Here is a 24,815-nt window from a genome sequence, read left to right on the forward strand (position 1 = left end):
TGTTTGAGCCCAGGAGTTCAAGATCACCCTGGTTAACATGATGAAACCCTGTCACTACAAAAAATAAATTTAAAAAAAAAAAAGAAAGAAAGAAAGTACATATGAAGCCAAAGATCAGGGATTCTTCTCAATCTCAGAATTACTGTCATTTTGGGGCACAGAATTCTTTTTTGTAGGGGTTGTTCTGTGCATTGTAGGATGTTTAGCAGCCTTCCTGGCCTCTATCCCCTATATGGTAAGTACCATGAGTTGTGATAAAAAACAATACTTTCTCAAGATATTGTCAAACATTCCTTGAGAAACAAAAATCACTCTTGGTTGAAACCACCACAAATAGAGACAATTTACACTTAGCTTTTAGGAACATACCTAAGAATCAAGCCCCAAATTGCCTAGTAACATGATTTCAGTAACGTGTAAATACTTGCCATGTATTACACAAAAAATTCCTTTGTATTAAAAATATTTTCTAGCTTTTAAAATATGTACAGTCAATCCTTCAGGTTCCACATCTGTAGATTCAACCAACCATGGATTGAAAATATCCATAAATACATAAATAATACAGAATTTTAAAATACAGTGTAACAACTATTTACATAGCATTTGCATTGTATTAGGTATTACAAATAAGCTAGCGATGATTTATAGTATACAGTGGATGTGTGTAGGTTATATGCAAATATGCCATTTTAAATAAGGGACTTGGGCATCCACAACCAATTCCCCTCAGTTACCAAGGGATGACTGTATACTTTTTAATTAACATGCTGAAAACTAAAGTTTTTCATAACAGCAGAAAAAAATGAAAATATGGAAATAAAATAATCAAAAATAGATCATGTAAGCCAGGCACGGTGGCTCACGCCAGTAATCCCAGCACTTTGGGAGGCTGAGGCGGGAGGATCTGTTGAACTCAGGAGTTGGAGACCAGCCTCGGCAACATGGCAAAACCCCATCTCAACAAAAATACAAAAATGAGTCAGGTACAGTGGCGTGTGCCAGTGGTCCCAGCTACTCAGGAGGCTGAGGTGAGGGGATCACTTGAAGCCAGGAGGTGGAGGTTGCAGTCAGCCAAGATCATGCCACTGCCCTCCAGCCTGGGTGACAGAGCGAAACCCTGTCTCAAAAAAAAAAAAAAATTAATAATAAATCATGTAAATTCTAGAACTGTGCCATACTTCTAGCCGCACATGGCTACTGACCACTTGAAATGTGGATAGTGAAAATGAGAAACTAAATTTTTTATTTTATCTAATTTTAATTTAAAAACTGAGACAGTAATTTTTATAAAATATTATCGTTCTTTTTTTTTTTTTTAGAGATAGGGTATCGCTGTCACCCAGGCTAGAGTACAGTGGTACTATCACAGCTCACTGCAACCTCAAACTCCTGGGCTTAAGTGCTTCTCCTGCCTCAGCCTCCCTAGTAGCTATGATTAAAGGTGTGTACCACTGTGGCCAGCTAATTTTTTAAATTTTTTGTAGAGATGGGGTCTCACTATATTCCCTAGGCTGGTCTCAAACTCCTGGCCTCAAGTGATCCTCCCACCTCAGCCTCCCAAAGCACTGGGATTACAGGTGTAGGACACTGTACCAAACTAAAATACGATTATTGTATCATAGTGCACATGTTTAGATGCTTAATTTATTTCTAGTATCTTAATTATTTTGACATAGATTACATGGTGAAATTATATTTTATATGTAATATATATTTTATCTTTACATTAGATATTAGGCTAAATAAAATGTGCTATCTAAATTTTAGGCCAGGCGCGGTGGCTCATGCCTGTAATCCCAGCACTTTGGGAGGCCAAGGTGGGTGGATCACCTGAGGTCAGGAGTTTGAGACCAGACTGGCCATCATGGCGAAACTCTGTCTCTACTAAAAATACAAAAATTAGCCAGGCAGGGTGGCAGGCACCTATAATCCCAGCCACTCAGGAAGCTCAGGCAGAATCACTTGAACCCGGGAAGCGGAGGTTGCAGTGAGCTGAGATTGCACCACTGCACTCCAGCCTGGGAAACAGAGCGAGACGCCATCTCAAAAAAAAAAAAAAAAAAAAATTAATGTAACTAATTTTTAAAAAACTTTTTAGGCCAGGCACAGTGGCTCACGCCTGTAATCCCAGCACTTTGGGAGGGCGAGGTGGGCAGCTCACATGAGGCCAGAAGTTCAAGACCAGTCTGGGCAATATGGCGAAACCCCGTCTCTACTAAAAATACAAAAATTTGCCAGGCATGGTGCTGCACACCTGTAATCCCAGCTACTTGGGAGGCTGGGTCACGAGAATCGCTTGAACCTGGGAGGCAGAGTTTGCAGTAAGCCCAGACTGTGCCACTGCACACCAGCCTGGGCGACAGAACAAGACTCTGTCTCAAAAAAAAAAAAAAAAAAAGAAAACTTCAAAATATATGAATGTACAATAATAGTTTTAAAAGATGGTTTATAGAATAACATTATTTGAAAGATTATCATTCAAATGGTTCAATAATGTTGTTTAAGTATACAAGTTAAAACAAATTGTGTCAAAGGAGAAAATAAGTAGCTACGGGTGGCTGGGCGTGGTGGCTCATGCTTGTAATCCCAGCACTTTGGAAGGCTGAGGTGGGCGGATCACGAGGTCAGGAGTTCAAGACCAGCCTGACCAACATGGTGAAACTCCGTCTCTACTAAAAATAAAAAAAATTAGCCGGGTGTTGTGGCACGTGCCTGCAATCCCAGCTACTCAGGAGGCTGAGGCAGGAGAATCACTTGAACCTGGGAGGCAGAGGTTGCAGCGAGCAGAGATTGCACCACTGCACTCCAGCCTAGGCAACAGAGCGAGACTCTGTCTCAAAAGAAAAAAAAGAAAAGAAAAGAAGTAGCTATATGTAAACAAAAGGTCAAAACTATTTTCAACTCAACAGGTTTTTTTCTCCTGGAAATCATTATCCGTATACTTATCACAAATATTGCTGAAATAACTCATTTCCTCAAGCAGTAAACACCTGTACACTAATAATAATATACAAAAAAATTAAAATGCCAACCTATCCAGTGAGCCAGAGAGTAACCTCTGTCCAGAGCTGCTTAGACATAAACATGTCACGGTTTTGTGATGATTTTTCAAAGATACTAGCAATTGTCCTCCTTTTAACATGTCCCAGACTTTAACATAACGACCTCCTATAAAAAGAAATCATCATTAGTTGGATATTCTGCCCACAGATTTAACATATTAAAGATCTGAAAAGCATTCTTCCCTGGACACTCCACAAAGCATGGAGGCTGAGTGAGGGAGTCCAGGCCAGGCTGCCCGGTAAAATCCTGGATGTACCACTTCCTGGGTCATTGGTAATAACAGTTCCTACCTCACAGAACTGTTATGACCATCAAATAATATTTGTGAAGCGTACAGAAATTCCAGCAAAATAAATGTATAACTGAAAGAGTTCATTTTAAGAAAATTATAATAAAACCATTTTTTAAAAGAAATTCTATATAGCGGTAGAAGTGAATAATGTAGATTTGCAACAAAATATCAAGCAAAAAAGTCTAATATGGAAAAACAGAAAAAAGGATGGAAGGGGAGACTGCAATCTTGACTGGGGAACAGGAGTTGGAACCCAACTCACAGTTCCCACCTCTCCACTCCTATGTGGCACCTCACAAGAGGGATCACAGTTGAAATCACTGATCTAGTCCAACCCTCTCATTTTCAAGGTCTAGAGACCTTAAGGGATTGCCCGAGGTCACAATTAGCTAGTGACACACAGTGGAGATCAGCATACAGCTTTCTATTCTCCCTTTTCAACGTGATATTTTTCCCATTTGTCAGAATAACAGCAAGAAAAGTAGACACATCTGACATTATCAACTTTTTTCTTTTTTTAATTAAAGATGGAGTCTTAGAGTCTTGCTATGTTGCCCAGGCTGGTCTCAAACTCCTGGACTCAAGCTATCCGCCTGCCACAGCCTCCCAAAGTGCTAGGATTACAGGCGTGAGCAACCACATCCTGCCTCCACTTATTTTTAAATCAAATAGGTACTGGGGAAAAGAATATAAAACAGAGTAATTTCTAGCCAGATTTTAGAATTAAGAAAAAAAAAAAGATGTACACACAGCAATATATATGTTGTCAAGTATATATACTACCTATACATTCTTCTAATATGAACACATTTTTACTTTATTTACAAATGAAAAAAAGCCAATTTACTTCTTCCATTGTAATTATGAAAATGCAATATGTGCAAAATGAGAAAAACATCTCAGTCCCAACTTGTTGAAAAATGTACCAAGGCCCCTTTTGAGGCCACATTATCTCCTCTCTCTAGTACTAGCAGCTATTTGCCGGGTAGGGGCATTTCAGTCAAGAGAGTCACAGAAAAAGAGATAAGCCTACTAGATCTCAAATAACTGATTTTCAAAAGCTGCTGCAGATCTCTTAGGTAGGAGTAAAAGGAGTATGAGCTAAATTTCTGGGGTTCAATAAGATGGCACAGGGCTAAATACATAAGGTAGGCTCTCGAGTTCTGTGATTTCAGATCTGCCACTTACCACTTTGCCTTGGAAAAATAAGTTAAAACTTTTATTTCAGTAGCTGTAAAGTAGAGAAAAAGCTAACTACCTTGTAGCATCATCTAGGGCATTAGAGTTAATATGCATATAACAGCACAGTGCCTGGCTCACATTAGGTACACAATAAATGATAACTGCTTGCCAGTCCTACCTATCAACTGTTTGAACAAAAACTTAGATATGCAATTCAAGTGCACACTGATAAATCACAAACAGCAACTGATTTTAAACAAATGTGATTCAAAACCAACAATATTGGTGAAAGCTATTTTTAGGAAGTACCTGCTGACACCAGAAGACCTCCAGAGGGGAAAAGTAGGACACTCTCCACTGGCTGCCCATGCTCAACAGAGAGAACACTCTCACTCGTTCGTGCATCAAACATCTTCACAGTATGATCATATGATCCTAAAATGTCAATTTTTGTATTTTTAATTTGACTGCTTAAAACAACAAAAACTGTGTGTATCCAGATATAAATTTTAAAAGGAAAAAAAGCTTAGATGGAGTTTTAAAAAGACGTATATGTATATTCATGAAGACACAGGACCTCCAAACCCTCTACTACTGATCGTGTCTGAAGAAGCACTACACAATACTATACAGAATCTAACTTGCTCTGATCTTAAAATATTCCTTTCTTTGGACTACTGTCACTACTGAATCATCTGGAAATCTTTGTAAAGGCACCCACAAAGGCTAAACTGCACTCTTTGTTTCTTGGCTGCTTGAGGCAGGGTACTATCCATTACAGTTCTGAGAGTCTATTATGTTTTCAAGACAGCCTGATTTTTTCAAACACATTTGGAAGACATGAACAATCAACAAAAGAAGAATAAGAAAATAAAAAACAACTGGAAGCCAGGCACGGTGGCTCACAATTTTAATCCCAGCCCTCTGGGAGAAAACTGAGGCAGGTGGATCACTTGAGCCCAGGAGTTAGGGACCAGCCTGGGCAACATGGCGAAACTGTCTCTACAAAAAAATACACAAAGTAGCTGGACGTGGTGGTAGGCACCTGTAGTCCCAGCTACTTGGGAGGCTTAGGTGGGAGGATCACTTGAGCCCAGGAGGTAGCAGATGCAGTGAGCTGTGATCACATCACTGCACTCCAGCCTGGGCAACAGAGTGAGACCCTGTCTCAAAATAAATACAAACATACATATGTAAAAATCAATTTAAAAACTGAAGAATTAATCAGAAACATATTCCTTTATAAAAAAAATTTTAAACCCCTCCATCCCAAAAGAGTCCCATAGCAACATTAAAGTACATCCCCGTGAGATTATTTGCTTCAGGAGGGAATAGAGTTCACCAACCTGTTATAAAGAGATCCGGATTAAGTTTGCTAGCACATCCACACCTCACATAATCAGAATGCTCTTTAAATGTCAAAATTTCTTTGGAGTTTGGAATATCCCATAATTTAACTGTATAATCATCAGCCCCAGAGACCACGTGATATTTGTCAGCTGTAAAATCTACTGTATGAACTGCTCTGAAAGATCAAAGATCAGTATATTAAAAAGCAAGAAAATTATTTTTCTGGTACCTTCTAACATAAAATGCTCCTTTTTCTCAGATTAAAAAAAAAGCAGCTGAGTTTCAGGGAGTCTTCATAGAGGAAAATCATGAAAGAAAGAGAAAACTTACAAGTGTTTGCCCCCAAGCCAATTAAGAAATGTAAATACTCCTATATTGTAAAGTTAAAAAAATTAAAGGATAGCCTTAAAATTATATTTTCTAATATGTAAACAATTCCACTTAGCTGCTGAATACGGGAGCAAAGGCACTTTAATTTTTAAAATTTCAGAAAGTTCTTTAAAAAACTCTAAAAAGATTTACCACTAAATAGAATCATGTTACATAAATTTCTGTTAAATTTTAACAAATTTCAGCAAGGACATTGGCAAACAAAGTTATAATATAAAATTGTGATGGCCACTTAATTTATTAAGGGGCAAAATACTATAAATCCAAGAAGAAAATCTACCTTCCAACTTGACTTCAACGTAAGAGCCTCTAAGACAGTACAGGCCTATAGAGCTCTCATTACTAGCTGTAAGGTTGTCTTTAGATCAGTAATTCATAATCTCAGCTGGGCCACAGACCCCGCTAAAGTTAACCAAAAGCTACAGAATAGCTCCCTAGATAAACGTGTATTTTCTAAAATATCACATACAATTCTAGGGAATTCATAAGCCCCATGAAACTGGACCACGGAACCCAAGTTAAGCACTCTTAGAACAATCAGGAAATATAGTACCTATAGGCAAATAATCTCCATAAAACTGATCTCTATCTTTTTAATCAAAGTCCAGAGAAAAAAAGAGCTTACAACAAAATAAAACCAGAACACACAGAAACCAACTCTTACTTTGTATGGCCTTCAAACTGCCTGAGGGGAGCCCTCCCACTTATATCAAAAAGTTGAACTCCACCGTCTTCACTGCCAGCCACAAGCAATCTACCATCTTGTCGAAAAGTAGCACAGTATGCTGTGTCTTTAAATCGAGAAAAGGTTTTTATAGGTTCTTGGGAGTATCGGCCATAAATGTGAATCTACAAGATGAAAAACAGTATTTCACCAGATGGCTCAAGATCAGTAGTAAACTATACAAAAGAAAAATAAAGAAATTTAATATTATACTTACTCTTGAGGAAGCTGTGACAGCATAATTATATGGAGGCTGAGAAGAAAAGTCTACTTTTGAAACTGCACCAAATTCCTTAATCTGAACAGGGGTCTTAATAAAAAATAATAGCATGTTAACAGAGTCACCACTGGTAAGACCTATTTATGCATTACATAATTTCTTACAGACCATTTCTCTTTGTTCTTAGTAACATTTCTTAAGTTGTATTTAACATAAAATTACAAAGAAAGCAAAAAAGGTCCATATCTCATCACCCAGACTCTTCTTGTTGCCACTGAAATGAACATATGGTTAGAAACACACACCCCACTCTGTCTCTTCAGCTATTGAGTTTACTGTGATTTCTACCAGAAAAAAAAAAAGTTATCATATCTATACCAGCATACAATAACCATGTACTTGTACTTTTAAAATAACCAAAAGATAATCATACCATGTAGGCTGTTCCACATCTTGCTTCTTTCCACTTAGTAACATATATTAGCTTTCATAGGAGCAAGAGACTTACCATCCATTATAAGGGCACACTGTAATTTACTATACCAGTCCACTACTAATAGACATAGGTTTTTCAAGATTTCTACTATTACAAGCAATACTTCAATAAACATCTTTACACATATGAGATTCAAATTTTAAAATTTAATTCATTTGTCATTGATTGATCATCTGTTCTGTGCTAGGCATTTGTATGGTTAATCTGACTAAGCAGTATGGACTTTTACATAAAATTCCAAGAAAAAATAGATATCAAATTATCTGCCCAAACTATAAGTTGCTGATAGATTGTTTTTAGTTAATTCTCTGTTAGAGCATCCAGAGTATAACATACACTAGAGAAATTGGCATTAACACAAATCCCTCCTCCCTATGTCCCACACTCACCTTATAGTTGTTCCAGTACAGTGTATCTTGGGTGATTTTTTCACCAAGTATAGGATATGTCTGAATAGCTACAGGCTTATAACCAGCCATAATTCCATATAATTGCGCTACTGTCCAAGAGTCACTATTTTGGAATTGGTATTAGAAATAATTACAGTGACTTTGCCTTAATTCTGAAAAATAAAATATTTTATATACATATTATAAACTTGCACATATAGTTGATTTTCACTCTGCTTTCTTTAAAAAGTCTGTGTGGAAGTATATAGATTAGAGACCAATAAGCCATTCAATTGTAACCCAGAAAAGGCAATCTATAGGAAGCAGGAATAATTAAAGTAAGGGCTATCATATTGCACCATCTATTCAGCTGTACACAAAGGTTCTCACACCTAGCCAACCATTTTACAACACTTGGGAATAAATCTAGCACAGCCTTACAGTAGCCAAACCAAAAAGGATCATGCTGGCTTTGAGTGTCCATTTTTTGGCAACAGGAAATATTAAGGTGAAACCGCAAATACAAGTTTCCTGAAACCAAGTTTAAGATGACATTTAATCTATAACAATTATAGTTACGGACTTGATTTCCTGAAAGCCTAAAAATGCCAAGAAGTAAGAAACACAAAGCTAATATTCTAATGTAGAAGCTTAAAATTAAATTTACTTTAAAGGGTTTAAACAGTAGGAAAGAAAACTGTAATAAAGCAATCCTGAAATTAAATTCAACACTAAAGTGGCAGAATAGGATAAAACTTTTAAATAACATGCAATCAAGCCAAAACATTTTTCCAGAACGATTCAATTGCAAAAGAGATTCAATGTTATCAGGTAAATGATTCCAGAGGTGCTGCTCATCATCTATTCCAAAAAGCCTGAAAACTTTACATCAGTAACACCACGATAAATAGGTGTAACATATATTTAAAAGGTGCTTTAACGAAATACAATGACCAATGATTAAAGGGGGAACACTATTCTGTTCATTAAAGTACCTACCAATGTGCAGGACACTGCTCTAGGCACTGGGGATATAATGGTAATGAAATAAAGACATGGTCTGTGCCCTCGCTTACTCCAATATACTCCATTTTGGCTGATGACTGGCACCAGATATTAACCTAGACTCAGCCTTGAAGTGTCCTTCTTCCTCACTCCTAACATTCAAATAGTTAACAAGATCTGCTGATTTTATCTCCCAAATCTTTTAAAACTCCATTACGTTCACTTCACCTGAGGGAGCCTCGTAAGCAAAGGCAAAGATGGAAATGTGTCTACTGCCTTGGAGAGTTGCTGATTACTCCGGGAACTAACAATGGCGGACAGGAGAGGGTGTAATCGCAGAGAAGAATCTAGGTCGAAGCTTAATTGAGGGGAACTTGCGCCGGTTAAAGAATTTAGCCACTCTCCTATACAGCCTGGGAAGCCCCAGAAGAGCATGCCAGATAACAAAGGAAGGCCGGGTGTGAGTGTGGGCTTCCCTCAATGGGAGCCGCCTTCACCTACCTCCACTGAGCCCCAAAGGGTCCGACGAGACACCTCGACCCAAAGACAATTAATCGGACTTGCCAGCTCCCTATCCTGCACAGTTCAGCAGCACTGGCGTAAAAATCACATGGACCCTCAAAGAGCCGGCGACGCACACAGCAAACCGAACGTCGCGCGAAGATGTCGTACCAGCGCACGCTCATGAGACTCACGCATCCCGGCGGCGCAGAGGCGGGTCAGGTGGGCGGGGCGATCTGGAGTAGGAGGCGTGACCAGAGGGCGAAATTGGGGCTTCTTCTGCTCTTGTGACCCAGAACCATTAACTGAAATGACCCTGTCTGTGTAGCACTCCGGCAGGATGGGCCTCGGAGCGTAAAGGCGGCAAAAAAAAAAAAAAAAAAATTAATAAATAAAGGAGAGAAAGACACAAAAAAGAAAACCTGTAAGTTTCAGCTGCACTGCTGCGGAACGTTTTTTAGCCAGAAGGTGAAAGAAGAAATCGGAAGTGACGTCGCGGCCAAAACAAGCCCGGGCTTGGAGGCCTGTACTGAAGCTGGCCTCAGATGGGAAGGCCTGACTCGCTGTGTGCTGTCGTCGGTGGTCGCGAGACCCTGCACTCTCACCGGGTCGGCCTCCAGTCCCTGTGCCCGGGACCCGCTCGCCGCGGATGAATGAGAGTTTCATCCTGGGACTTTTCGGGCACAACTGGCCTGTGGCGACAGAACGGACTTTCTTTCCTACAAGAGTCTCCCCTCCAGCGGGCTCCTGTCTCGGGACGCTGGGACACCTGTCGCCTGTGAGGCATCATTTATTTTCATAGCACCTTCCTCTCCTTGTAGAATAATTCCAGGATCAGGAAGAAACGAGGGGCTCCTGTTATTAACATCCACAGGAACTAGCATAGCTGCTCACTTTATCTCCTTAAGAGTCTCTATCCCTTCATCCCTGGGCTCTGACAGATCGAGGTGAACCTAGCTATCGATTGCCTTACCCCCTTTTTCTCACCACCACCTCTTCTAAGTCCTGTTACCCCACTGCCCTCACCCCCGCCTCCCTCTTCTGTTCTTCAAAATTTTGGCCTACTAATCAACTTTGCTTCTCCTCTCGTTAGACTGCTGTGCCAAGATAAGCGTTCATTTTCCACCCACCCCCTTCCCCTAAGCACATTTGCTATTCTCCTCTCGAAGACCTGTAATTCCATCTATAAACCCTGATTTGTAACATGGAAGCTGTTTAGAGCTGGAAAGAATATTAGAAAGGCCTATTTCAACACCTTTTTATAATAGATGAATTTCAGAAAACTTGTATTATTTATTTGTCCAGGATTGCCCAGCTAGTTAGTAGCGATGTTGGGAGTGGAAAGCCAGGTCTAATCAGCAAATGTTAGAAATAGAAAAGAATATGGAAAAAATTGTTAAAGTTAAGATCAGAAAACATTTATGGAGCACCTGGTAGGACCAAGTACTGTTCTGTGTGCAAAAATTAGTAAGAGTGGTCCCCGTCCCAGGGGAGTTTTCAATTTAGCTGTTATTTAAATGGAAATTGTCAAGAGAATGGTAAATGCTAAAATACAGATATATGCAGGGTGCTCAGAGAGCTTAGGGGAGTTGCACTTAGCCAGCCGCTGGATAGGAGAAAGGGGGAGATGGTTCTTCCCTCAGGAAACACAGTTCATATTGTCCAGTCCCTTTTAAGACGCATGGACTAATGCGTTGCACATCCATCTCCCTTTGAATCACTGAACTAATTTTCTTTTCTGGTTTCCTTCTTTTTGCCCAAATGTATTAACCTTCTTACTTCCTGCTTTTTTTTTTTCCTTACTATACTATGTGTTATTTATTCAACTCTTCCGTGGAGGTTTTGGCTTTGTTTAGTGCTGCCTCATTTTAGTGGTCAGAGTGATGGGGTCAGAAGAGCTGAGTAAGCCCTCATAATTCATGAGCTTCCTTTTTTTCCCCTCCTAGGTGGACATATGATTACCTGACCTGCCTACTCAAAGGATCGTTATAAGGATTAATCTTTGAAAATGTTTTTAAAATTGTAGAAGGTGGTTATCTGTACGTGTATAGTTTGGCGATCCTAATGCATTTTTCTTTTAATTCCAATTCCAATTTTGAAACACCCTGCCCCCTCTCAAAATTTCTAAGAGGCAATTAACCCTAACATGAAAAAATTAACTGGATGTTATTAATTTCCTTCCTGTCCCAAATGATAATGTATCTAAGACAATTATGCATCTTGGAAAGCCAATCCATAATCTACCTACTTTATTTTTCATGAAAACCTACATTAAGTTGCTAATGCTTAATCTGAACAAAAATTGATAAATGTATCTTCAGTTTATCAAAACCAAAGCTTTGTAAAGCCTTTCATGGTCTAGGAATCACAGGTGTTATAGATAACAATGCCAATAAACTTGGATACAACATGAATTATCATTTCTTAAATTCAAACTAAGGGCCACCTATATAAACATGGTATATTAAAGAACTAACCTTAGGTAAGAGGTTAAAGTTTATTTTCATTGTGAGCCTGATCTTTTATCCATTTGGCGATATTCAGGTATAGGAAATGGGAGAAACAGTAACTAAAATGTATTGGAATTTAATGATGGAGGTGAGAATGTCACTGTACAGTATTTCATTTGGTCTTTACCAGAACCCTATATGGTTAATGGTGATATCCCTATTTTATAAATGACACGGAAGAGGGTTTGAGTAACTTCTGCAGGTCACACAGCTAATTAATGGCAAAGTTTGGATTCATACCCAGGTTTCTCTACCTCTGAACATTATATTCTTTCTATTATGTATAGGTGCTTTCAAGAGCATTGTTTCAATACCTGATTGAAAATGATTATTTTGTGTATTTTTACCTAACTTGATAGAATACTTTTAGTTTTCTAATTTTTTTCTTTCAGATTTTTAAATATCCAGATTCCAAGAATACACTGGATACTGCTCTTACAAAACCAAGAGGAAATCATGAAGAAATATTTTAATTATTGAAACTACAGTTGAAATCATGGCTACATCAACAAATCTGGATATTGGAGCCCAGCTTATAGTGGAGGAGTGTCCCAGCACTTACAGCCTAACTGGCATGCCAGACATTAAAATAGAACATCCACTGGACCCAAATTCAGAAGAAGGGTCAGCTCAGGGTGTTGCCATGGGAATGAAATTCATATTGCCTAACCGATTTGATATGAATGTGTGTTCTCGATTTGTGAAGTCCTTAAATGAAGAAGATAGTAAAAATATTCAAGATCAGGTTAACTCTGACCTGGAGGTGGCATCTGTCCTATTTAAAGGTTGAAAGTTATGGTATAAATATATGCATTTGTTTTTGTTTTTGTATATTTGGATTATTTTCCCAATCATGAGATTTTGAGTTTGGGAAGACAGTTTAGAAGTCACTTTTTAATATGATTTTCTGGAATCTCACAGAAACCAAAATTAAAATAATTTCAGATTATATAATATCTAATTTAAAGGAAGTACATGTTGATTTTTTAAAAAACTTCTTGTTTAATATTTGTTTACAAATTCCCTAATGAAGTTCCCTGTTATTCCTTTTAAAATCTTAGGGCCGGGCACGGTGGCTCATGCCCATAATCCCAGCACTTTGGGAGGCCGAGGTGGACGGATCATTTGAGGTCAGGAGTTCAAGACCAGCCTGGCCAACATGATGAAACCTCATCTCTACTAAAAATACAAAAATTAGCCGGGCATGGTGGCATACGCCTGTAATCCCAGCTACTCGGGAGGCTGAGGCACAAGAATTGCTTGAACCAGAGAGGCTGTGGTTGCAGTGAGCTAAGACTGTGCTACTGCACTCCAGCCTGGGTGACAGAGTGAGACTCTGTCTCAAAAAATAAAATCATAAGAAAAAAAAATCGTGTTCCTTTTAGAAATGAATTAGCATAATATCCATTCCTGAATATTCCTGTTCTATGAATATTTAATGTGCATTCACTTTCTATGCTTTAATGGAGTGAAGTCTGTCATCATGCTCTAGATTTGCTTTTATAATGATACCCTGAATAATAAAACTATTCTCTTAGGATAACATCACTCAAGATTAATATATTTTTTCCACAACTTTCACTATGGTTATACAGACTCTTTTTTTTTTTTTTGAGCCAGAGCATCTCTCTGTCACCCAGGCTGGAGTACAGTGGCGAGATCTTGGCTCACTGCAACCTCCGCCTTCTAGGTTCAAGCAATTCTCCTACCTCAGCCTCCTGAGCAGCTGGGATTACAGGCGTGCGCCACTGTGCCCGGCTAATTTTTTGTATTTTTAGTACAGATGGGGTTTCACCATGTTGGCCAGGCTGGTCTTGAACTCCTGACCTAAAGTGCTGGGGTTACAGGCGTGAGCACCATGCCCAGCCTAGACTTTTTTTTTTTTAACCATTATGCAAACAAGGAAGTATGGACTTTCTATGATAAAAACAATTTAGTATCACTTGATAAATAGTTTAATTGAAGCTATTATACCTCATGTATTTCTTTTTAAATGTAGACATTGACATAGAACTCTTACTGAAATGCTTTTAATGTGTTTACATTTGTTTTTTACTTAGCCGAATGCAATATCCATACATCTCCTTCTCCGGGAATTCAAGTAAGGCATGTCTACACCCCGTCTACAACAAAGCATTTCTCACCCATAAAACAGTCAACTACTTTAACCAACAAACACAGAGGAAATGAGGTCTCTACCACACCTCTGTTAGCAAATTGTAAGTATTTGCCACAGATGTATTACTATATTCTTATTCTTAATGTAATACTTTCAAGAGTTTGACTTTAAAACATTATTTTCATTAAATGCATATTTTCTGGATAAAGAAAATGTGTTATACTACACAATGGAATACTATTCAACCTGAAAAAAGAAGGAAATTGTCACTTGGCGACACATGGATGAACCTGGAGGACATTATGCTAAGTGAAATAAGTCAGGCATAGAAAGACAAATACCACACGATCTCACTATATGGGACATCTGTAACAGTAGAACTCAGTGGAAGTACACAGTAGACGGGTGTTTACCAGAGGCTGGGAGAGGGGAGTAGATGCTGAAAGGGTGGAGATACTGATCAAAGGATACAAAGTTTTAGCTAGACAGGAGGACTACTTAATGACCTATTGTACACAATGGTGACTATAATTAATATAATGCACTGAAGGCTGGGCATGGTGGCTCACGCCTGTAATCCCAACACTTTGGGAGGCCGAGGCTGGTGCGTCGCTTGAGCTCAGGAATTCGAGACTGGCCAGGGCAACATAGCAAGACTCTATGTCTCTACTAAAAATGCAAAAAATAAAAAATTTAAAAAATTTCAAAAAATAGCCAGGCGTGGTGGTGCATGCCTGTGTTCCCAGCTACTTGGGAGGCTGAGGTGAGAGGGTCACTTGAATCTGGGAGGAGCAGGTTGCAATGAGCTGAGATTGCACCATTGCACTCCAGCCTGGGTGACAGAGTGAGACCCTGTCTCAAAAAAATAAAAATAAACAATAATAATGCATTGTATTTTTCAAAATTGCCAAAAGAGTAAATTTTAAATGTTTACACTACAAAAAATAAGTATGTGAGGTGATAGATTTGTTAATTGGCTTTAATCATTCCACAATGTAAACATATATTAAAATACCCCTTTGTACTCCATAGATATACACAATTATTATTTGTCAACTAAAAATAAATACATGCATTATACTTAAGTTTTTTGAAAGCTTAAGTGATGTCCTAGTAGTTTTAGCAGTTGAAAACTTTTTCATGTATTATTGCATTTTTAAATATTTCATGTGGGGCTAGACACAGCAGGTCACACCTGTAATCCCAGCACTTTGGGATGCTGAGGTAGGAGGATTACTTGAGTTCAGGAGTTCAAGACCAGTCTGAGCAACATAACAAGATCCCATCTGTACCAAAAAAAAGTTTTTTAATTAGCTAGGTGTGGTGGCAAACACCTGTAGTCCCACATACTCAAGAGGCTAAATAAAGCAGGAGGATCACTTGAGCCCAGGAGGTCAAGGCTGCAGTGAGCTGTGATCATGCCACTGTACCCCAGCCTGAGCAACAGAGTGAGACCCTGATTCCAATCAATCAATAATAAATAGATAGTTCATGTGTTATATTTCTCTGTTGAGAGCAAATACAGATTAAAATATTAATTATGAAAACATAAAAGTTTTACTGTAAAAATAGTGAGTTAATGAATAATAGAGATTAAAAATAATAATTCTGAGCCCTTTGAAATTAAGACACTGTCAGTATTTTCATGTTCTTGGAGTTCAAGTCTTCACATTTTACTTATAAACCAGATCACTGATCAATAAATAATTTTGTAGTAAAAGCTGAGTGATTTGCACTGTAATTTTGAATTTGAATATAATATGAATATGAAACCACCTCTTTTAATACCTTGAATCCACAATTTTTTAAATGTAGAATCATTCTAGAGGAAGTAAAGTTTTTCTATTTAAACTACAAAAATATTCTATATAGTATATGTTAAAAAAAGAAAAACAGGAACTGTGTTTGTGTTAGTATTTAAGTGTATTTATGTTAGTTACTGTATTTGAGAATGTAATATAAATATATCTATATTCTAAAGCATGACAAAATATGTTTTTTCTTTGGAAACACTAAATCCCTCCTGATTTCTGAGTCACATACTGTACCAATTGAGCTAGGAAGAATCTTCCTGTAGGACTCTCACCCCACCTGTTGGCCATTTCTGGTTTACTGATATAAATTTGCGTAGGACACCAATTGCTTTTCCTTCTGTAGTAAGGCCATCCAATCATATCACTGAAGTCAATGATCAAATGCTACTAATTTTTAAGGAGAACTCTCCCTATTTGGCATTGTCTTTAAAGAAGTTGTCTTAAAATAATCCACCATAGAATTTTTGAGCTAGAAACAAATACCTAAGATCATTTGATTTACATCTCACGTTACAGACAAAAATGTTTCAAGTTATCCAGCATCACACAGCTAATTAGCCACAGCTAGGCCTACACTCAAGAATTTATTCTCAGGCCAGGCACAGTGGCTCATGCCTATAATCCTAGCACTTTGGGAGGCTGAGGCTGGCGGATCACTTGAGCTCAGGAGTTAAAGACCTGGGCAACATGGCAAAACCCTGTCTCTACAAAAAATATGAAAATTATCCGGACGTGGTGGCACCCACCTGTATAGTTCCAGCTATTTGGGGGGCTGAGGCAGGAGGATCACTTGAGCCCAGGAGGTTGAGGCTGCAGTGAGCTGAGACCACACCACTGCACTCAAGCCTGGGTGATAAAGTGAGACCCCGTCTCAAAATAAATAAATAAATAAATTTACTCTCAAGGCCAGTTTTTTATTTATGACCTCATTCCTTGTAAAAAGAAAACCTCATAGAGTCTTGAAATAAAAATATTTAAGACCACAATGGGGTCAGTCAATAAAAAGACAAAAGAGTGTCTTCGTGTCTTTAAGACCCATCTTCCTCATAAGTTTGGATGCAGAAATAGCATTTTAAAAATTAAATATCTAAGCCATTTCTTTAGAATAGATTTCATTGATAATAACAATTTGTAGATTTTAAAAAAAGGCCGAGGCATGGTGGCTCATGCCTGTAATCCCAGCACTGTGGGAGGTCAAGGTGGGAGGATCTGCTTGAGCCCTGGAGTTCAAGGCCAGCCAGAGCAACATGACGAAACCCTGTCTCATAAAAATAAAATTGTAGATATCAGAATTACCTTAAATGAATATGAATCAATTCTCAAATATAGAATGAGTATTTGTAATTTTAGGGTACTTTTTTTTTTTCTGTCGCCCAGACTGGAGTGCAGTGGCACAATCTCAGTTCACTGCAACCTCTGCCTCCCTGATTCAAGTGATTCCCCAGCATCAGCCTCCCAAGTAGCTGGGATTACAGGTGCATGCCACCACGCCCAGCTAATTTTTGTATTTTTTGTAGAGACAGGGTTTTGCCACGTTGGCCAGGATGGTCTTGAACTCCTGGCCTCAAGTGATCCACCTGCCTCTGCCTCCCAAAGTGCTAGGATTACAGGCATGAGCCACCACGCCCAGCCTTAATTTTAGGATACATTTTAAGTTATATTTTTAAAATAATAAAATTATAGTTTTTGTTTTGGAAAAGGAAATTGGTGACACAAACATGAACCGTGGGATGATGCAAGTGTACCCTATAGATAATGCATGAAGCATTTTATGATACTCTTTCAGCTTTGTCTGTTCACCAGTTGGCTGCTCAGGGAGAGATGCTCTATCTGGCTACTCGTATTGAACAAGGTAATAGCCTATTTAAAAATATTTAAACAAATTCAATAGGATTTATTAGATTTGTTATTGTTTTATTTTAATATAAGAAAGTATAAAGACAAAAACAAATAGTTACATAAACTCACCAGGCAGATAACCCAATGGATAGTAAAAAAAAAAAAAAAAAAGGAACATAAAGTGTAAAAGTTCCTTTACCACCATTGCTTTTTCCCCAAAAGGAAACATTATAAGTTTCTTACATTTTCAGAAAATTTTTATGGAAAACATTTCTATTTATGTTTTGGGTTATGTGTGAGAATATATATGTGCTTGTTATTTACACAAAAGGGAAAATATACACTACATTGCACTGTTTTACACTGAATACTGTGGAGAGCTTTCCATATAAGCACATATTAAAGACCTATTTTATTCTTTTCATAGTTCCATAAGTGTGCATTGTATTGCATGTACATGTTCTATGTTATTTTTTTTAACTGCCCCCCTTAAGTTTTAAGTTTATACTTAAAGTATATCTATAGGGCAGATTCCCACAAGTAGATTTGCTGGGTCAAAGGGTATATATATATATATGTGTGTGTGTGTGTGTATTTTTTAATATATGTAAATACATATTTTATATATATACATCTATATATATATGACCAAATGTGTGTCCTCACAGAAGAGCTAGAGTTTCTGTTTCCCCATGCCCTCACTGATACAGGATATTAGCAGACTCCAAATTTTGCTAATCTGACGTGTGAAAAATGGCATCTCAGAGTAGTTTCATTTACATTTTTTAAGTTATGGTCTACTGGAATTTTTGTGAACTGCCTGCTATATATTGGTATGTAAACTCTAAATTAAGGAAATTAGCTGTTTTTGTTGTTGTTTATGTTGCATATATTGTTCCCCAGCTTGTCATTTTTCCTTTGACTTCCTTTATGAAGTTTTGAAAGCATAACATTTCTAAGTCATAAATTTATTTTCTTCTTTGTGACTCGTGGATTTTATATCTTGCTTAGAAAGGATTCCCCATTTCAAGATTATAAATAAATTCACTCATTCCTTATTCTAGAACTTCTGGGGTTTCTTTTTTACATTTCAATATTTAACTCATATGGAATATATTTTGTTGTAATGAAGTAAAGAATGAGCTGTATTTTTATTTTCATGCTTTAAAAAGTTAGTCAGTTGTCCCAAAACTGTTCATTGAATATAGGGAGTCTGATCAAAGAGTTTTATTTTGCTTAATCATGTCATTTTTATAAGAAAGACTTAATCTTATATTTCTGTTTGTTTATGAATATTTGGAGGCTTCTTCAATCTACTAAATAAATTTAGGGAAAAAGCTATGGACTTAAAAACTAGTAGACAATCTAGGGAAGAAAATGGGGTTCAAGGTAGAATTGCATGGTACTGTAATTCAGACTATTCTTCATTCACATTATATTATCTGTCATCCACATAACATTATGTTAGCAAACCACAAGAATGAGAGAAATTCACAGGCAGCAATGTTAGCTATGGAGTAGAAGATAGCTTTAATAAGATTCAATAAGTTTATATATGTCTGTAATGCTGAGGGCTATCATATAATCTCATTTTTATTATGATCCTCCCAACTGTACATTGAGGTAAGCAAGGAATTCTGTATATTGAAGAAATTAAGTGTCTTGCCCAGGGTCACATGGCTGGAAAGTGACAGAGCCAGGATTCAAACTGTGGTCTCCTGATTCTGAGACCAGTGTTCTCTTGACTGCCTTGTACCTGGCATTATGTCATGTCTGGTAGTTTATACTTTAAGTAATATGCTATCTGAACCCGGCTATGTACATTGAGGCATATTTTAATACACTCAGACTGCAAATTACAACAACATGCAATAGGACACCAACGAAAAGTCAGCACAAAGTGAACTTTATTGAGTATTATAATCAACTCTTCGGAATGCCAGTTTTTCATAGTGATATTAAGATGTGGTTGTTAAATTAGATCACAAAAATTGCTTTTCTTTTAAATAGAAAATGTTATCAATCACACGGATGAAGAAGGATTTACTCCTCTGATGTGGGCTGCAGCACACGGGCAAATAGCTGTGGTAGAGTTCCTACTTCAGAATGTAAGGAAAATGCCTCAGAAAATGTATATGTATAGTTACTTAAGTTCAGTTAAGTCTTTAGTAGAGTTTTTATATATCCAGCCAGCTAGATATAATGGTAGAGGCTACCAAAAAAAGTTTAATGCTTTTCATATTCTCGTGGAACTTGGATCTAGTTGGGAAGGCAAGACTAACCATACATGCAACAGTGAGAAATAATTTAATGCCCAGACCCCTCTACATCCCACGGGAACAGAAGTACTGTCAGCTTTGAAGGAGAAGGCTTCATGGAGGAGCTGTGACATGACTCCAGAGTGAAAGGATAATTAGGATTGATACAAGACGGAGAAAGGAAGGCATCCAGGCAATCTCAATAAAAGCATCCATGAGTAAAAGTTTCCATTATTTCTTTATTAAGCCCAGAACATTACCAGGCCTAGTGTTGAACTATAATTATTGTTGACAGGAATAACAATATTCTTGTTTAAACTAATTGAGAAGTCTTTTATCTCTACTTCCCATACCAGGGTGCTGATCCCCAACTTTTAGGAAAAGGTCGAGAAAGTGCACTGTCGTTGGCCTGTAGTAAAGGCTACACAGATATTGTCAAAATGCTGCTTGATTGTGGAGTTGATGTAAATGAATATGATTGGGTAAGTTTGTGATACTAAATTTAAAATGACTCTAACAAGTTTTAGAATTTATTTGGTTTGGGAGAAATACAGTAAGTTTTATTAAAGAAGAAATAGACTGAGCATGGTGGTGTACACCTGTAGTCCCAGCTACTTGGGAGGCTGAAGTGGGAGGATAGCTTGAGCCCAGAAGTTTGAGGCTGCAGTGAACTATGATTGCACCACTGCACTCCAGCCTGGGTGACAGAGTGAGACCCTGTTTCTAAAAAATAAATAAAAGAATAAACAGAGAAGAATAATTAATTAGCTAAATACGTAGAAGAAAAAGTTAATATCACAGGCTCAATTATTAGTTCTGATTTAAGTATCCTTCACAAAATATTAAAATTACTTTAAATGATTGTATGTCTAATTCTAGTAAAACTTCTCACAGCAGCATTAAATTACTTGAGTCTTGCTCACCCTGAAAAACTCTGAATCAACTTTTCGTTTTGCAGAATGGAGGAACACCTCTGCTTTATGCTGTACATGGAAATCATGTGAAATGTGTAAAGATGCTCTTAGGTAAGCAGATGAAAATTTAGAAAATGCCACGTGAGGACTTGATTTTATTTTTTCGACCTGGCCTCCACTGGTACTACTCAGGAGAATCATTAACTATTGTTAAATACATGAATCTTGCTGCTCTTCACCCTTAGAGCACCTGCCACCGTAAAGTTGCCCATGTGAGAAGCAAATCCATCACATACAACACCTGCAATTGGACCTTTTATCCTTGTTGCTTTCATCTGGGGTGTCACATGTGAATCCACTATGTGGCCAGGCACAGTGGCTCAAGCCTGTAATCCCAGCACTTTGGGAGGCCAAGGTGGGTGGATCACTTGAGATCAGGAGTTCAAACCAGCCTGGCCAACATGGTGAAACCCCATCTCTACAAAAAATACAAAAATTAGTCAGGCAGGTGGGCGCCTGTAATCCGAGCTACTCAGGATGCTAAGGCAGGAGAATCGCTTGAACCCCAGGGGCAGAGGTTGCAATGAGCTGAGACTGCACCTCTGCATTCCAGCCTAGGCCACAGAGCAAGGCTGTGTCAAAAAAAAAAAAAAAAAACAAGAAGAAGAAGAAGAAAAGAAAATGAATTCACTATTGTTTTCTTTCTACAGTGTCTTTATGCATGAGCTTTATCTTTAATTGTGTATGAGTTTCGGCTGCTCTAGAGGATGCTGTTTGTTTGAAGTGTCTTCCCTCCAATCCACTAAAGTAAATTCTAGGTACCCCATGCACTCTGTACTTTGTCAGACTATCCTAAGAACATTCTCCAAACTGAAAAATCTCTCCAGCTATTTGTACGTGAGCCAATAATAGACAAATATATCTGCATTTTCATTTCATTTATGTAGATTTTTCTATTTTGGTATAGAAAGTGGGGCTGATCCAACAATTGAAACTGACTCTGGATATAATTCTATGGATCTAGCTGTAGCCCTAGGCTATAGAAGTGGTAAGTATGTTAGAACTCTTGTGTCTCATCTTAGTAAAGCTCTGTAAATAGTATAAGCTGGTACTCCAAACCATCTTTATCACTGTAATCCTAAAACATGTTATCCCAACTCCTGACATACACTTTGAACTTTGGGAAAAGTCCACAAATTCCTATAAAGTCTAGAAATGAGTTTGTTACTATACTTTTCACCAACCCAAATAATTAGTTACTGGAGGATAAGTGCATACCTGTTTATAAGATTTATTTCATATTTTGATAGCAAACTATTTATAGGGCAACCTTAGGATAACCTTGTATTCTGGACTCTCCTTCAGTTTCAAAAATGTAAAAACCAAGACACAACGTCCAGTAACTTGGACAGTTACTCAGTGACAGACTAAGTTTCAAGTTTTTTAAAGTATTGCATTGTATTATTGCCCTCAGACTATGCATGTATCCTGCTTAGAAATAACTTTATTTTAGGAAAATATTGGGGATAAGTTAAATTTGATAGTTTTTTAAGAAATTTTATAGTCACTGTGCTGTAATCTTGATTACCTATCTGTTCTAGTTCAACAGGTTATTGAGTCACATTTGTTGAAGCTGCTTCAAAATATCAAGGAGTAGACACAGTCATCAGAAAATGTCTGCCCTTTTGTTTACTTCTTGGTCCTTATAAATGATAGTTTTGTTTACTTATAAATTTTTACCTCAGTTGCAATATTTACTGGTTTTTAGTAGGTTTTAATAAATATTTCTCTGAGTAATTCACTGGTTTATAATAAATTTAATACCCTTTTTATAACTATGTTTTACTGTATATTTAAAATTATAAATTAATGTTTCATGGCATGTAAATTTTTATGGTACAGATAGTTATCATTGGTCTTTGTATCAAGTGCTGTAATTTGACATTTTCAGAAATTATTCTACCCTAGTCATCTTCACTTATGTGTTAAGTCATTCACTTTATATAGGGTTTGCTATAAATCCCTAGAAAAAAAAATTGTTCTTATTGTTGAATTAAAAAGTGCACAGTGTGATTGTTTACAAAATGATACTATAAAAATAAAATACTTTTTCTGTCAGTTTGCATACTACTTTTTTTAAGTATAGAAGATTATTAGAGATTTCTTTCAGATTTTTAATTTCACCCTTCTGTCCTGCTGTAACACTTCATTAGATCAAACAATATATGTAATTAAAATAAACTGAATCTAAGTCAATCAACAAAGACTTATTGTCATTTCTAGAAGTATATTTAGAATGTTTTTCTCTTTTAAGGAAGTTTTTCAGTAGGAAAAGACCTCTGTGAAGAGAAGCCAATTCTTCAGTACAAGTAAGATATTCTGTAATGGCACAAAGGGAGCACTATGAATCCGTGTTTCACAGAAGCCATGAGGAAAGAGCCATGGGTTAGAAGTTGATTTGACCACTGAGTGTAGGACTTGACTTAAATCACTTCACCTGGAAAATAGGATGTTTTGTCAGTTATGGTACTTGGTTGTAAGCCACATAAACTTGATCTAGCTAATCTCAACAGAATGGAAGGGAAAGCTGAAGAAGCAGGCAGTCCCAAGGAATGAAAGGCAACTAAGGATCTCAGTCAGGAAACTATGGCCAGGCATTTCGGATGCTGTTACTATGATGTTTAGCTTTAAACCCCTTGTTTGTCATTCCGCTCAGATTTACATTCCCAGGAGGCAGAACTCTGTTAAGCATGGCATATAAATGTACCGCTGAGTTGGGGGAGAAGGGGTGGCTGATTAACAATATCCAGCATTGCCCCCAGACCACAGAGAATGTGTCAGGCAAAGGCTGCCTAAAGGAAAAGCGGGGGGGAAAGAAAAACAATAGATGTTTACATCAAACGCAATCTAAATAGTATGTGAGCCTGGGAGCAGTGGCTCACGCCTGTAATCCTAACACTTTGGGAGGCTGAGGCGGGATCACTTGAGGTCAGGTGTTCGAGACCAGCCTGGCCAACATGGTGTAACCCCACCTCTACTAAAAAAGAAAACATTTAGCTGGGCATGGTGGCACATGCCTGTAATCCCAGCTACTCAGGAGGTTGAGGCAGGAGAATTGCTTGAACCCAGGAGCCAGAGATTGCAGTGAGCCAAGATTGCACCACTGCGCTCCAGCCTGGGTGACAGAGTGAGACTCTAAATAAATAAATAAATAGTATGTGAAAATAGTACTAATGTCTCACCCACTGTCTGTAAGACACATACTTTAAATTGATTTTCTAGCACTCTTGTGGGTTAACCTAAAACCATTTACCCTTCCATTTGGTTCCTTTTCTTGCTAATGGTACTTATCTATGAAGTGTTGGTTCGTGTTCAGATTATACAGTAACAACATCCAGTGATCCATTTGGGCACATCACTCTGAGTATTGCTTGCAAGTGCTTTCCCCACTGAAGAGCAACGAAACAATCTTTGCCAGAATTCACTAGCATAACCATTTCACCCCCAGTGTGACTCAAGATTGACAATCAACAGATCTCAGAATTCTCAGGCCTGGCTGGGGGCTGCACCGTTGGCTTCCCTGGTTCTGAGGCTTCAGACTTGGTCTGAGCCACGCTGCCAGCTTCTCTGGTTCTCCAGCTTACAGTCAGCATGCGGTGGGACTTCTCCACCTCTGTGATTGTGTGAGCAATTTCCTCCTAACAAATGCCCTTCCACGTATCCCACTGGTTCTATCTCTCTGGAGA

The 24,815-nt window shown here is 37.8% G+C and overlaps 2 protein-coding genes across 9 annotated transcripts in view; one reads left to right on the forward strand and one right to left on the reverse strand.

The window, feature by feature from the left end:
• The window catches only part of UTP15 (UTP15 small subunit processome component), a 30,736-nt gene extending 20,892 nt beyond the window's left edge, over nt 1–9,844 (reverse strand). For 3 of the 7 annotated variants that reach the window (XM_063623200.1, XM_063623199.1, XM_063623201.1), the window contains exons 1-7: nt 9,616–9,804; nt 8,110–8,282; nt 7,222–7,314; nt 6,945–7,129; nt 5,887–6,065; nt 4,850–4,975; nt 3,036–3,171 (exon numbers count right to left, since the gene is read on the reverse strand). In XM_063623200.1, the coding sequence (XP_063479270.1) occupies nt 3,036–3,171; nt 4,850–4,975; nt 5,887–6,065; nt 6,945–7,129; nt 7,222–7,314; nt 8,110–8,199 (809 nt within the window). In that variant the 5' untranslated portion in view covers nt 8,200–8,282; nt 9,616–9,804. Of the gene's footprint in view, nt 1–3,035; nt 3,172–4,849; nt 4,976–5,886; nt 6,066–6,944; nt 7,130–7,221; nt 7,315–8,109; nt 8,283–9,342 lie in introns of all 7 variants that reach the window. The other 4 variants (XM_063623198.1, XM_055254428.2, XM_055254431.2 and 1 more) reach the window with 3 other exon arrangements.
• On the forward strand, nt 9,837–23,187 carry ANKRA2 (ankyrin repeat family A member 2). Of its 2 annotated transcripts, none has more exons than XM_055254433.2 (9): nt 9,837–10,393; nt 12,518–12,910; nt 14,186–14,344; nt 17,845–17,910; nt 19,908–20,005; nt 20,512–20,637; nt 21,114–21,180; nt 22,037–22,117; nt 22,671–23,187. In XM_055254433.2, exons 2-9 carry the CDS (start codon nt 12,622–12,624, stop codon nt 22,724–22,726), a joined length of 942 nt encoding a protein of 313 aa, XP_055110408.1. In that variant the 5' UTR covers nt 9,837–10,393; nt 12,518–12,621; the 3' UTR covers nt 22,727–23,187. The 2 variants fall into 2 exon arrangements, with proteins under 2 accessions (XP_055110408.1, XP_055110409.1); XM_055254434.2 differs by having other exon boundaries at nt 10,115–10,393; nt 12,518–12,923.
• Nucleotides 23,188–24,815: the final 1,628 nt, after the last annotated feature.

The sequence above is a fragment of the Symphalangus syndactylus genome, chromosome 18, assembly GCF_028878055.3.
Source record: "Symphalangus syndactylus isolate Jambi chromosome 18, NHGRI_mSymSyn1-v2.1_pri, whole genome shotgun sequence".
Classification (NCBI taxonomy): Eukaryota; Metazoa; Chordata; class Mammalia; order Primates; family Hylobatidae; genus Symphalangus; species Symphalangus syndactylus.

What these genes read in the sequence shown, in the direction of transcription:
- ANKRA2 (XM_055254433.2), top strand. Translation starts at nt 12,622, where the DNA reads ATGGCTACATCAACAAATCTGGATATTGGAGCCCAGCTTATAGTGGAG. An exon ending in CACACCTCTGTTAGCAAATT is followed by an intron (nt 14,345 to 17,844) that starts GTAAGTATTTGC and finishes ATACTCTTTCAG; the next exon opens with CTTTGTCTGTTCACCAGTTG. An exon ending in ATGTGTAAAGATGCTCTTAG is followed by an intron (nt 21,181 to 22,036) that starts GTAAGCAGATGA and finishes ATTTTGGTATAG; the next exon opens with AAAGTGGGGCTGATCCAACA.